Below are 15,209 nucleotides of genomic sequence, written 5' to 3' on the forward strand. Positions count from 1 at the left end.
TACTCGGGAGGCTGAGGCAGGAGGATCACGTGAACCCTGGAGGTGGAGCTTGCAGTGAGCCAAGATTGCACCACTGCACTCTAGCCTGGGCGAGGGAGCAAGACTCCATCTCGAAAAAAAAAAAAATCTAAAAGCGTAAACTCTTATTTCCTAAGGATTCCTTCTTTCTTGATGATTCCTGATAGAGTAAACCCATCCAATTTTTAAACTCTCATTTTCAGGATCACAGAAATTTGCTAATCTTCCTATTAGCCCAATCCTGCCACCTTACTTCTTCCTTTTTGTCTCCCTCCTCATTTCCCAGTCAGGTTTAGTAAATGAAGAAATATTTCTTTGGAATCATATGCCATCCTATCTCATTTGTTTATTGAAGATGGCAATCAAGGCTAGTACAAACATCTTGTCGTATTCCATGATCCCTCTGCAGGCCTGAGAAGACTCACCAGCAAGAGAGGGAAAGAGAGACTCGATAACATCTACCAAATGTGCCCAGCATTTTGCTGGATGTTTTCAGGTAAATATCTTATACTCTGTAATTTTCCTCAATCCATGATGGCATTCACAGACAATTCCATTCATGATCAAACAATGCATCATCTTCTCTGGTTATCATTTTGCAAAAAATTACTATATCCTACTACTAACAGATTCCATTCTTTTTGGGGATATATGCCTTTAATTTAAGACAGACTCCCTTTTTTTATGCATATACCCCAAACACCACTCTATCCCAATGTCCCCCACGTGAGCCATGTGAAAATTCAGGGATTTAAAACCCAACTAAAGTTTAAAAACAGAAATGGCAACCCTATGTAAAATAGACACATTGACTTTTTAAAAACATTTTAACTTCACCTTTTTATACAACTTCAAAAAGTAATAGCTTAGCTATCTTTATGACAATACACTGATTTTCATCTTATTGCCTGGTAGCTAATAGTTTTATTCAACTCTTCGATTTCCTATGACATTAAATTTCAGGCCGGGCTTGGTGGTTCACACCTGTAATCCCAGCACTTTGGGAGGCCGAGGCGGGTGTATCACTTGAGGTCAGGAGTTTGATACCAGCCTGACCAACATGGTGAAACCTCGTCTTTTAGCTGGTGTGGTGGCATGCGCCTGTAGTCCCAGCTGCTGGGGAGACTGAGGCAGGAGAATCGTTTGAACCTGGGAGGCAGAGGTTGCAGTGAGCCAAGATTGTGCCACTGCACTCCAGCCTGGGCGACAAAGCTAGACTTTGTCTCAAAAATAAATAAATAAATATTTCAAGCTGACTGTGTGTGTGTGAATGTATGTGATCAATCTTTCTAGAAATAACCATGGTCTTCATTTTTTGCAAATATTTTCACCTTTTTTCACATCTTTGACAGAGCAGGAGCACCATCATCTCGGACAAACCCCTCCACTTTAAGTTCCAGCTCCCTTTCTAGCTTCATGCATTTCAAGGAAATCACTTCCAACTACAAGCAGCCAGAAACAGCAGACAATAAAACACAGATAAGACCCCTGGGGCACAAAGGGAGGTGAGGGAAAAGTCTCGGGTAACTGCCAAACTTCACCCTCATACACTGGGGGCCCCAGTAAAACAGTGGGCCTTAATAAGCACATTCCTTTCTGTTCAGGTGCACTAAGATAGGGAAGTTAAAGCAGACTCGGGGTATGCCTGCAGCTGCAGAAAGAGGTATGGGAACAGACACACACCTCTCCCTCCGGGATAAGCACAACAAAGAGACACAGAAGCAGTCCAGGCCTCTGATAAACTCTCCCACCCAGAATCCTTAAAAACTCTTAGTCTGTAACAGAGTGTGGCTTCTAACCTAACTCAGTCAGAAGTCCCTGCCAGGTTCAGAATAAACCTGTTAACTGTTAAGCCGCCCTTCATGTTTCTCTCCTCTTTCTTTAATTCTTTTTTTTTTTTTTTTTTTAGACGGAGTCTCACTCTGTATCCCAGGTTGGAGTGCAGTGGCGTGATCTCGGCTCACCGCAAGCTCTGCCTCCCGGGTTCACGCCATTCTCCTGCCTCAGCCTCCCGAGTAGCTGGGACTACAGACAACTGCCACCATGCCTGGCTAATTACTATTTTTTTTTTTTTTTTTTTTTTTTAGTAGAGATGGGGTTTCACCGTGTTAGCCAGGATGGTCTCGATCTCCTGACCTCATGATCTGCCCATCTCAGCCTCCCAAAGTGCTGGGATTACAGGCGTGAGCCACCACGCCCAGCCCCTTTAATTCTTACAATCTTACTTTATTGGCCAGTGTTAAGGAAACGAACTTGAATTCAAAAAGATCTTTTTTTTTCTTATTTCCCCAATATTTCACTACCCATGTACTGAGCACGTTTAGTGCGCCAGGCAAAAAATGCACTGAGATAAATAATCAGAGGTCATGACCTCAAGGAACTTGCAGTCTAATCGGTGAAAACACCAATAAATAACAGATGAGTAAAATTTAATAATACTTTTGGTGTTACAGCGTGTGCCTAGTCCCATTATGACACAAAAACAGATCATTTCCCCAGAGGCCCCAGGAGATACCTTTGATCATCCCTCTCAGGAGAGCCCTCCCTTAAGTCATCCAACCCCAACTCATCATCCTACCACCTAAAGCTGACCCTTCCTTACAAGAGCCCTCTGCTGTTATGGGGCCCCATAATCCTAGCAATCAACATGGCTGGAACCCTCAGTGTAATTACCTAGTCCTCTTCTCCGCCAGCCTCTCGGAGCCATACAAGCAGTTTGCCAATCGTACCTAGCAATCCTTCAACCGCATCTTTTTTTTTTTTCTTTTTTTGAGTCAGAGTTTCACTCTTGTTGCCCAGGCTAGAGTGCAATGGTGCGATCTCAGCTCACTGAAACCTCCGCCTCCTGGGTTCAAGTGATTCTCCTGCCTCAGCCTCCCAAGTATCTGGGATTACAGGCATGCACCATCATGCCCAGCTAATTTTGTATTTTTAGTAGAGATAGGGTTTCTCCATGTTGGTCAGGCTGGTCTTGAACTCTCAACCTCAGGAAATCCACCCGCCTCAGTCTCCCAAAGTGCTGGGATTACAGGCGTGAGCCACCGCGCCTGGCTTAACAGCATCTTTTTTAAGACTCCCTCATTTGCACTGACTTGCTTCCACCCTTATAACTCTGACCTAAGCAAACATCATAATCTCCCATATAGGTTCCTGCTGTTTCTTGTCTCCCCAGTTGCATACCATGCCAGCAGACTGCTCTGCAGGAAGCAAGATCTTTCTAAAGGACCACGTTTGAAGTCCTAGACCATCTAATCCCAACCTTTCCAACTTGACTTCCACCTGCCACTCTCTTTCACACACTCTGTGGTCTAAATAAACTACACTTACATAATGGTTATCACAAATACCCCAACTCCACGTCTTTCTCAGGAAGTTCCTTATTAACAACAATATAGTTTCCTACCTTCTCAAGTACCAATCCCAGACATAAAGATAAAAATTAGGCCAGGCACAGTGGCTCACACCTGTAATCCCAGCACTTTCAGAGGCTGAGGCGGGAGGATCACTTGAGGTCAGGAGTTCGAGACCAGTTTGGCCAACATGGTGAAAGCCCATCTCTATTAAAAAAAAAAAAAAAAAATTCGCTGGGCATGGTGCCAGGCACCTGTAGATCCAGCTACTCAGGAGGCTGAGACAGGAGAATCACTTGAACCTGGGAGGCAGAGGTGGCAGTGAGCCATGATCACACCACTGCACTCCAGCCTGGGAGACAGAGTGAGACTCCGACTCAAAAAAAAAAAAAAAAAAAAATTAAATGACAGCTTCTCTGGCAAGTTTTACCCTGCCTCTCCCATTTGGAAAAAAATTCATCTCTTTTGAATTCCCCTAGCGACATAACTGTGCCTCTAGTCTTTTTACTAATGTTGCTGTCCCTAATAGAACAGATTTTGAAGAGCAGGACCATCTTCACCTCCCAAAGCCCAACATTTGTATGTAGTAAGTAATCAATAAATCCTATTTGATTGCATTAATGCCTATTAGTTTTACTTTGCAGTGAAACATAGATTCAAGCAGCATCTCTCCATAGGCTGGAGAACTCACCTGATTTCCGCAGGAAATTGTGCATTTGTGACCAGGAAGCTGGAGATTTTACACTGGTGGAGTAGCTTCAAAAACCTGTTGATCTCTGGGTACATTATTGGTTCTCCCACGAGGGACAATGCACAGTGTTTTACCGTCATTCCTTCTTCAAAGCGCTCCGCTTTGACGCCCGGTACTCCTGGAGATTACAGTGAGAAGGACCCAGCTACATAAGGCACAGATAGAGGATGTCACTTACATTTTTCTTAATGATGCTTTGATTTTATAGAGCAAATTCATTTTTGATACCAAAGAATACAAAACAAAGGCCAAAGGGCAGGGCAGGACTAGAATTATTAAATCAGAAAAATCAGTCAGTAACCCCATTCTTAGTTCTGGTACCAGTTAAACTACATCAATACAAGCAGGCAAAACTAGCTTTGTTAGCTAATTATTTGGAATGCAGAATAAATCCCTTTGCATAATTTGCTTAGCTTTGCATTCTTTCCTGTTGATCTAAGAAAGTGAACTCAGTATATCTGCATAAGAACAAGCTTCTTTTAGACCAGTCATTCCTCAAGTATCCTGAACTGGGAAAGTAGATGTAGTTTGGTCCAAAGCTGTATAGGAGAGAAAAAGAAGAGACCTAATCATTCTTATCTTTGGCTTCATACTGGAATACTTCATAATTCATACTTCATACTGGAATCACCTGAGGAGCTTCAAAAAAATACTTCTACAGGCCAGGTGCGGTAGCTCACACCTGTAATCTCAGCACTTTGGGAGGCCAAGGCAGGAGGATTGCTTGAGCCCAGGAGTTCAAAACTAGCCTGGGCAATATAGTGAGACCTTGTCTCTACTAAAAATTAAAAAAAAAAGAAAAATAGCTGGGCATGGTGGCACATGTCTGTGGTCCCAACTACTTAGGAGGCTGATGTGGGAAGATCACTTGAGTCTGGGAGATTGAGGCTGCAGTGAACCATTATCATGCCACTACACTCCAGCCTGGATGACAGAGCGAGGCCCTGTCTCAAAAAACAAAAATAGGCTGGGCACGGTGGCTGACACCTGTAATCCCAGCACTTTGGGAGGCCAAGATGGGCAGATCACTTGAGATCAGGAGTTCAAGACCAGCCTGGCAACATGGTAAAACCCTGTCTCTACTAAAAATGCAAAAATTAGCTAGGCGTGGTGGTGGATGCCTCTAATCCCAGCTACTCGGGAGGCTGAGGCAGGAGAATCGCTTGAACCCAGGAGGCACAGATTGCAGTGAGAGGAGATGGTGCCACTGCACTCCAGCCTGGGCAACAGAGTGAGACTCCGTCTCCAAAAAAAAAAAGAATACTGCCACCTAGGTCCACCTCTAAAGAGTCTGTTTCATCAGAGTGGATGCAAGTCTGGGCAATAAGTTTTGTTAAAGCTTCTCAGATGATTGTTATGTATAGCCAAGGCTAAAAGCCACTGCATGAAACCAGAGGAGCCCAACCTGTCTGCCCATTGGAATTACCTTGGAATCTTAACATTCCCACAATCCAGGCCACAGCTCAGATCAACTAAACGACAATCTCTGGCGGAGGGGTGCAGGCAATTCGCAGTTTCTGAAGCCCCCCAGGTGATTCCAATGTGTAGACAAGCTTAGTAGCCACTAGCACACACCACTCGTTCTGAATCCTAGCTGGACACTGGAATTACCCAAAAAACATTTAAGAATCCCAATGTCTAGGCCATATCCCAAACATATTAAATCACAGTCTCTGGGGAGGGGCCTCGTGCATCAAGATTTCTAAAGGGCTCTCCATGTGATTCCAGCATTCAGCTTGGTTTGACAGGTAGTGCTCTTGACTCAATGTGGAAGGCATTAAGAGATACGCTGTCCTAAAAGTCCTTCAGTCTAACAGAGAATGTGAAAGACTCGGAAAGAGTGTAAATAGGCAAAAATATGTATCCTAAGAACACATGAACACATAGAGGGGAATGACACACACTGGGGCCTATCAGAGGGTGGAGGGTGAGAGAAGGGAGAGGATCAGGAAAAACAACTAATGGGTACTGGGCTTAATACCTGGGTGATGAAATAATCTGTACAACAAACCCCCATGACACAAGTTTACCTATGTAACAAACCTGCACTTGTACCCCTGAACTTAAAATAAGAGTTAAAGAAAAAATATATATCACCTTGACTCCTGATAGTTCTAAATCAATGATTTCTAGGTTCCTTTTGAAGAATACATTCTCTCTGCAGGATACAGATTCCTCATGGAGCTTGGGCCTTGGGGAGAAGCGTGTTCATGTGTCTTCTCCAACTCTTATTGGACATCTTTGTTTTGTTTGTTTGTTTGTTTTTGAGATGCAGTTGCGCTCCATCACCCAGGCTGGAGTGCAGTGGCACAATCTCGGCTCACTGCAAGCTCCGCCTCCTGGGTTCAAGCCATTCTCCTGCCTCAGCCTCCCGAGTAGCTGGGACTACAGGCGCCCGCCACCATGCCCGGCTAATTTTTTGTATTTTTAGTAGAGACAGGGTTTCACCATGTTGGCCAGGATGGTCTCGATCTCCTGACCTCGGGATCTGCCCGCCTCGGCCTCTCAAAGTGCTGGGATTACAGGCGTGAGCCACTGTGACCAGCCATCACTGGCCATCTTTGAAACACAACTTTCTTAGCTGCGAATGCTTGAAGAATTTTTGGGGGGATTAAATGAGATAACGCATGTAAAGGCCTTAGCAGAGTGTCTGGCACACAAGAAACGTTCATTAACGATTTGCTATTACCACCTTTATCCAGGTTTATGAAACTGATTCGATCCCAGTCACTGTCACCTTAACAACAATAACAAAGAACGTGGGCGAAATAAAGTTAAATTTCACGGCTCAGTTGTGCCTCAGTTTTCAGAAAGTGATTTTATTTTAGACACACTGTTCCGCCAGACCCTGATTGTGTTCAGTAGGGATAGCACCACGTGTGAGGGGCTGGCAAAGAGATTCAGAGCCAGTGAACGAGATATAGGGGCTGTTGTTGTTGTTGTTTTTGAGACAGAGTCTTGCACTGTTGCCCAAGCAGGAGTGCAATGGCGCAATCTCAGCTCACTGCAACCTCCGCCTCCCAGGTTCAAGCAATTCTCCTGCCTCAGCCTCCTCAGTATCTGGGATTACAGGCGCACACCACCACACCTGGCTAATTTTTTTTATTTTGTATTTTTAGTAGAGATGGGGTTTCACTATGTTGGCCCACCTCAGCCTCCCAAAGTGCCACCGTGCCTGGCCAAGACATAGGGTTTATTGAAGGAACTCACAAACAGGGCAGTCCAGTGGCAGTAGGCTGGGCAGGAGAACTACAATTGCTTGTAAAAAGCATGCAGTTTGGTTGGGCACGGCAGTTCATGCCTGTAATCCCAGCACTTTGTGAGGCCGAGGTGGGTGCATCACTTGAGGTCAGGAGTTCAAGACCAGCTTGGCCAACATGGCAAAACCTCATCTCTACTAAAAATACAAAAATTAGCCAGGTGTGGTGGTGCATGCTTGTAGGCCCAGCTACTCGGGAGGCTGAGGCAGAAGAATCACTTGAACCTGGGAGGCGGAGGTTGCAGTGAGCTGAGACTGCGCCACTGCACTCTAGCCTGGGCAACAGGGCAAGACCCTGTCTGGAAAAAAAAAAAAAAATCATGCAGTTTATACAGCATTTTCACTTAGTACCCCCCACCAACTAGCAATCTCCACCAGGCACCACTTTATTTAACCCAAAACAATGGGCCTTGATCCCCTGTACAACCTGCATTCCACAGGAAGGGCTAGGGGTTCAGATGTTCCTCATAGATAGAGAATGATCTGCCCAAAATAAAACCTTCACAGAAAAAAACAGAGAATGAATCCCCGGGTTGGCCACTCCTGGATCTCCCAGTTCAGAGCTCAGAACACACATTCTTCTTAGAACATACAGTCATTCTCCAGGTATGTTTAAGTTAAGGTATTGGTGTCAGCTGTGCTTCACACACACACACACACACACACACACACACTCTCTCTCTCTCTCTCTCTCACTCTCTCTAATTCTCTCTCTCTCTTTCTCCCACAGCTTAGAAATACAAAAGTGTAAGTTACGTGAAAAAAACACTCAGCATCACTAATAATCATTTGCAGAGAAATGCAAATTAAAATTACAATGGGATATCATCTAGTCAGAATGGCTATTATTAAAGCAAAACAACAGAATTGGCATGGATTACACACTGTTGGTGGGGATGTAAATTAGTTCAACCTCTATGGAGAGATTTCTCAAAGAACTAAAAATAGAACTACCATTCAACCCGGCAATCCCATTACCAGGTATCTACCCGAAGAAAAAAAACATTATATTAAAAAAAACCTGTACCCACTCGTATGTTCATCGCAGCACTATTCACAATAACTAAAAGTCATGAAACCATGACCTAAGTATCCATCAACGGTTGACTGGATAAAGAAAATATGGTACATATACACCATGGAATACTATGCAGCCATAAAAATGAACAAAATCATGTCCTTTACAGGAACATGGATGAAGCTGGAGGCCATCATCCTAGGTGAACTAAAAAACAGAACACCAAATATCACACGTTCTCACTTTTAAGTGGGAACTAACCAATGGGTACACATGGACCTAGAGATGGAAATAATAGAGACTAGAGACTCCAAAAGTGGATGGGACGGGGTGAGAGTTGAAAAACTGCCTATCAGGTACAATGTTCACTATTTGAGTAATGGGTATGTGAGAAGCCTAATTCCCGCGGTACACAATACGCCAATGTAAATAACATGCACACGTACCCCTAATGCAAAATAATAAATAAAATAAAACACAAAGTGCAAGTAAATCCCCAAGAGATCAAAGCAACAGAGTGCAGACCAAAATGAGAACAATCTAAGCATGACAAGTGATGTCTTCTTTTATGACTATGTAACTGCAATTGTAAGAATGTATTTCGTGTCAGTATTTTTGGATGGATGAATAATTTTTTAGGTTATTGAAATCTAAGATCTTAACTCAAGTAAAACAAGGTTTTTAAATAAAATTTGATCCTTAAGCTCATTCTATGTTGCCAAGACAACTCAGCATTAAGCATAACATTTGCTTTTCGAAAAGCATATCATTAACTATAATCCCCACCATGAGCAGCTGAGTAGAAAGGAAGGTTGAACCTGAACTCCAAAACCAGCCTAAAACTCAGAAAGTGGAAGGAGCATCGGCTAGGCCCTGGCCACTGGGATTCAGATGCACTGGGTTCACACTCTAGCTCCACCGCGAAGGTAGTTTTATATCCTTGGTCAAGCCTCTCTCACCCTCTCCAAGCCCATTCCCTGATTTTTAAAATGGAGATTTTACACACACACATACAGCTATTATAACAATTAAATGAAATAAGCTACATGAAATACTTGATGGGGTGCCAGGCCCAGCACATACACATTCAAAACATGCTAGCTGCAAATGTTTTTATTTTGTGAACTGAAAAATAAATTCAATTACTATTATTTATTTTTTTTAGACAAGGTCTGCCTCTGTCACCCAGGCTGGAGTGCGGTGATGTGATCAAGCTGACTGCAGCCTCAATCTCCTGGGCTCAGGTGACCCTCCCACCTCTGCCTCCGCAGGTGCTAGGACCACAGGCATATGCCACCGCACTTGGCCAGTTTTTTTTAAATTTTTGGTAAAGACGAAGTTTTGGGCCAGGCGTGGTGGCTCACGCCTGTAATCTCAACATTTTGGGAGGCTGAGGCGGGTGGATCATGAGGTCAGGGGTTTGAGACCAGCCTGACCAACATGGTGAAACCCCGTTTCTACCAAAAATATAAAAACATTAGCCAGGCATGGTGGCGGGTGCCTGTAATCCCAGCTCTTCAGGAGGCTGAGCCAGGAGAATTGCTTGAACCCAGGAGGCGGAGGTTGCAGTGAGCCAAGATCTCACCACTGCACTGCACTCCAGCCTTGGCAGCAGGGTGAGATTCTGTCTCAAAAAAAAAAAAAAGAAGGTGATAAGCACATGGAAAAGTAAAGAAAGTGCAGGGCAATGAAGATGTGGGGTGCCAACAGGAAAAAGAGGCAGGTTGCTCTATCAGGCTGGTCAGGATAAGTCTTGCTAAAAAGGGGAGTGTAGTTGGAGGAGGTGAGGGAGTAGGCCAAGAGGGCAAAGAGGGAAGAGCATTCCAGTCGAAGGAAAGACCCCAAGGTGGGAGCCTGCCTGATTATGTCTAGGGAACCTGAGTCACATGGGTAGCCAATGCAGGATTTTGAGAAGAGGGTGGCATAAACTAATTTTTGTTTTAAGTAGATTACATCGGGTTCTCCATTGAGAACAGAGGGGCAAGGAGCGAGGATAATCTGCCGACAGACTATAACATAATACAAAAAGGAAACGGTGGCTTGGACCAAGGTAGTGACACTGGAGGTGGCATAATAGTGGAGGTGGCAAAGTTGATCAGCTGGCTCTACTTTCAAGGTATTGTCAAGAGGGATTTTCAAATGGATTGGATGTAGTGTATGAGAGAGTGAGAGGGCTCAATGATTTCTACAGTGTTTGGCTCGAGCAACATGGCTGCCATCAACTCAGACAAAGCAAGCATTGGGGCTAACAGGACAGGGAGGAGGACCATGGACTGAGTCCTACAACACTTACAGTTCTGGGGAGAGGAAGAGGGATCAACAAAGGGCACTACCACAGAGCAGCCAGGGAGGACAGGAGGAAACCTAGAAGCAAAGACACCAACGCCACCCTTTCCAGAAAGCTACAAATAAAAATATCATAATCAAATTCCCCCATTTAGACAATCACAAAAACAAACAAAATACAAGACAAAAAAAATTCTTGATGACCAACTTTTTAAAGTAATAGATTCTTAGATCTTAAAGTTATCCTGATTCTCTCACAAGTAAGGCATTGAGAAGCTTATGTAAAACCTTGGTTCTCTCCTTCATAAGAGCATGTTTCTATTTCTTGCTCTCTGCCAGAGGCTGTTACACCGGTCCTCCCAAAAACAAAGCCTAAAGGACTCCACTTCATGTCTTGCACTGTCCTCAAGGAAATATGACAGAAATTGAAACAGCCTCTAAATTTCTTTTTTATTATTATTATACTTTAAGTTCTAGGGTACATGTGCACAACATGCAGGTTTGTTACATATGTAAACATGTGCCATGTTGGCGTGCTACACCCGTTAACTCGTCACTGACATTAGGTGTATCTCCTAATGCTATCCCTCCCCCCTCCCCCCAACCCATGACAGGCCCCGATGTGTGATGTTCCCCTTCCTATGTCCAAGTGTTCTCATTGTTCAATTCCCACCTATGAGTGAGAACATGAGGTGTTTGGTTTTCTGTCCTTGCGATAGTTTGCTCAGAATGATGGCTTCCAGCTTCATCCATGTCCCTACAAAGGACATGAATTCATCCTTTTTTATGGCTGCATAGTATTCCATGGTGTATATGTGCCACATTTTCTTAATCCAGTCTATCGTTGTTGGACATTTGGGTTGGTTCCAAGTCTTTGCTATTGTGAATAGTGCCGCAATAAACATACGTGTGCATGTGTCTTTATAACAGCATGATTTATAATCCTTTGGGTATACACTCAGTAATGGGATGGCTGGGTCAAATGGTATTTCTAGTTCTAGATCCTTGAGGAATCACCACACTGTCTTCCACAATGGCTGAACTAGTTTACAGTCCCACCAACAGTGTAAAAGTGTTCCTATTTCTCCACATCCTCTCCAGCACCTGTTGTTTCCTGACTTTTTAATGATCACCATTCTAACTGGTGTGAGATGGTATCTCATTGTGGTTTTGATTTGCATTTCCCTGGTAACAGCCTCTAAATTTCTAATGGAAAGGATTCCTGGAGAAGAAAGAAAGAGTCCACATGAGACACAGGACATTTCAACAGCAAATCTATAGTGCTGTTTCCCATTATCTCACACACACACACACACACACACACACATGCACACGCATGCACGCACATGCACACACACACGATCTGTTCTCTTCATGGTGCCCAAATCTTAAACCTTTCACAACTAAGCTCTGCTTTGTTATACTAATTCTTTTGGTTTTTTTGGTTAAGCAAGTTTTCTGACATTTTTCTTATTCTGAACAGCTTCCTGATCTTGGATAATCACAATTACAGTCATCAGAGTAACTAACGAGCGGACTTCATCTCATTGAAAGATGACAAAGCCAGAACTTAAGATCCTAAAATTTTCATCCTAATGTCATAGCGATAAACCAAATAACACACAAATAAACATGATGTAATGCTCAGTATATTCCTATTTCTAAAGTTTGGGCCGATCAGAAATAAAACATTCTCTTCTTTCTTCTCATAACAATGCAGTTCCTGGCCAAAAATCTTCCCAACAACCCGTCCTGACTAAAAGTCATAAATAATACCTGTTTGATATAGATACTCCACTTGAGGTTTTTCATAAATTAGTTTCTGAAAACAATTAACAGGTGGTGTTCTCTTCCCCACCTTCACATTTTCTTTATGATGTGTATGTTAGCATACCTAGCTTGTGAAAACCATCTGTTGGAGATCTTTTATTTCTTGCGGTACTTCGCTTCTAGCCTAAAGTATAGATAAAAACACCTAGCAATAAATGATGTCTTTTTCATCTTTGCAGCTTTAATACCGAGGACGTTCCTGACAAAGACGGTGCAATCACTTGGTGTTTGCTGAACGGGTGGAAAACTGAGCTAAAGAAACCTCAGCCCCATTTTCTGGGAACTATTTCTCCCTGCCATGGTAGTACTTAGAAGGGGGCAGGCAGCATTTTGAATAGACGCTGAGTGGCACTGAAATTCTGACCCACTTTTAATCAATACAGAGTTAATTTTGTATGTATATAAAAGGAAAGCTAATAGGTCAGGAAAAGAAAGATATTTTTATAACTCAGTGAAATAACTGAAAAGACAATGATTGCCCTCAGAATTAAGAACACAAAAGAGAAGTATTGAAAACATCAGGAATTATCTTCCAAAGCTGCTCAGGACTGGCCACTTAGCTCCAGTTGGGGAACTCAGACAATAAGCAACAATCCCCACAGCCAGTTCCACCTTTCACACAACTGAACCAGACCCAGGAACAGACAGCAGGTGTTCTTTGTCATGGGGTGGGAACTCACACTAGAAAGCAAAGGACTCTCCAAGCCAGAGTGAGGTAAATAATTAATGAGCATTCCCGTCTCAAGGCCATGCCTTCCACCTACAGTGGAGTCTTGAGCACCCAGCGCATCGACCTTTACCAGCAGTCCTCCCCACCAGATGCCCTGCACTGGATACCTAAGCCTTGGGAGTGGACAGGGCCGCCACCTGGAGAAGGGCCCTCTCAACGGGCAGAGGAGCCTGGGTCCCGAGGGGACAAGGAGCCTGGGTTGCCCCCACCCCACTGAGGGAGTTCCTCTTGCCCCCTACCCCCAGGGCTTGTATATAGATTATAAATATATAAGGCGGAAAGGCGTGGTGAGGGAGGGGTTTTGGGGCTGGGGCCTCACTTCCCCTCCTCCCCCTTCCCCTGGTCCCCTGTCCCTGGGGCTGTTTGTTAAAAAAGAGTAATAAAAGGATTTAAAAAAATAATAATAATAATTAATGAGCTAAGAGTGGACCTCCAAAAAGAGGCCAAAGTGGAGATACCAGGAATATCACAAACTACGAAGGAAATGCCGTCAAGCCTTTGAAATTGACTATAATTGCCATTTATACAAGAAATCTGTTCGTAAGCATTTCTGTTTAAGCCTGAAATTTGTATTCCCATAGATACAATATTATTAAAATGAAAATTAAGGCCAGGTGCAGTGGTTCACACCTATAATCCCAGCACTTTGGGTGGCTGAGGCTGAAGGATTGCTTGAGCCCAGGAGTTCGAGATCAGACTGGGCAACATAGTGAGACCCCCATATCTACAAAAATGTTTTTTAAAGTATTAGCTGAGTTTGGTAGCACATGCCTGTAATCCCAGATATTTGAGAGGCTGAGACAGGAGGACTGCTTGAGCCCAGGAGGTTGAGGCTACAGTGAGCTATGATCATGCCATTGCATTCCAGCCTGGACAACAGAACAAGACCCTATCCCTTTACGGCCTTTTTCAGTTGAAATTACTTGCTGCCAAGAGAACAGAAAACACAATCAATATTCTGAAATACTAAAATTCTATAATGCTGTCAAAGTTAACATTTTAAAAGAAATCACATAACATTTTTTTCTTTGAAGTGTTACAGACTACCACCAGTTTTCCAGAACGGCTCTGGATTCTTACAAATTATGCACTTTACCCTTTACTAATTAGGGTTTTTTTTCTTTTCTATTGTCATAATTTTACAGCAAGATTTACTATGACTATTATAGCAATAAGATGGATTTTCAAAAATAATGGCTTGTTTAACCTAACTTAGAACACAGAAAAAAGCATTAAACAAATAGTTACCAGGGCCCCAAAATTACAAATTAAGGGATCTCTCATTCATTGTGAAAATGTAAAACAAATGAGAGCCAGGCACGGTGGCTCATGCCTGTAATCCCAGCACTTTGGGAGGCCCAGGCAGAAGGATCATTTGAGCCCAGGAGTTCAAGACCAGCCTGGGCAATATAGGAAGAGCCCATCTCTATTAAAAATTTTTAAATTAGCTGAAGCACAGTAGCATGCACCTGTAGTTCTGGCTACTTGGGAGGCTGAGGTGGGAGGATCACTTGAGCCCAAGAGGCAGAGGTTGCAGTCAGCCAAGATCACACCACTGCACTCCAGCCTGGGTAACAGAGTGAGACCCTGTCTCCAAGTAAATAAATAAAGTAAAATAAAATAAAAACAAAACAAATGAGGCTCCCTTATGCCTACGTGCTGACCCATCTACACCCTCCACACCTTCAAACATGCATCTGTTTTCTGCTAGCTTCAAGAAAAACTGCTTTGCTAACCTGAAGAGCATCAATGCGCAAATATCAACCAGTTCCACTCTGAAAACCCTTCCAGCAAATTTGCTGCTGATTAAATACACTGATGTTTTGCTGACATGGTAACATGTTATCAAGTCAATCCATTCAGATACGAAAAAAAAAATCCTTTGTAGGAATTAGCAGGGTAAAATAGACACTGTATAAATACCATTTTTAAGTATGAAATTGGTGGCAGTTGTTGAATTTCTGGGG

At 43.3% G+C, this 15,209-nt stretch overlaps 1 protein-coding gene across 1 annotated transcript in view; it reads right to left on the reverse strand.

Moving 5' to 3' along the window:
• The window catches only part of LOC100607540 (S-adenosyl-L-methionine-dependent tRNA 4-demethylwyosine synthase TYW1), a 275,604-nt gene that overhangs the window by 149,009 nt on the left and 111,386 nt on the right, over positions 1–15,209 (reverse strand). Inside the window, exon 12 of the mRNA XM_030795676.1 lies at positions 4,060–4,237. Within this exon, the coding sequence (XP_030651536.1) occupies positions 4,060–4,237 (178 nt within the window). The remainder of the gene's footprint in view (positions 1–4,059; positions 4,238–15,209) is intronic.

This window comes from Nomascus leucogenys, chromosome 17 (genome assembly GCF_006542625.1).
Source record: "Nomascus leucogenys isolate Asia chromosome 17, Asia_NLE_v1, whole genome shotgun sequence".
Classification (NCBI taxonomy): Eukaryota; Metazoa; Chordata; class Mammalia; order Primates; family Hylobatidae; genus Nomascus; species Nomascus leucogenys.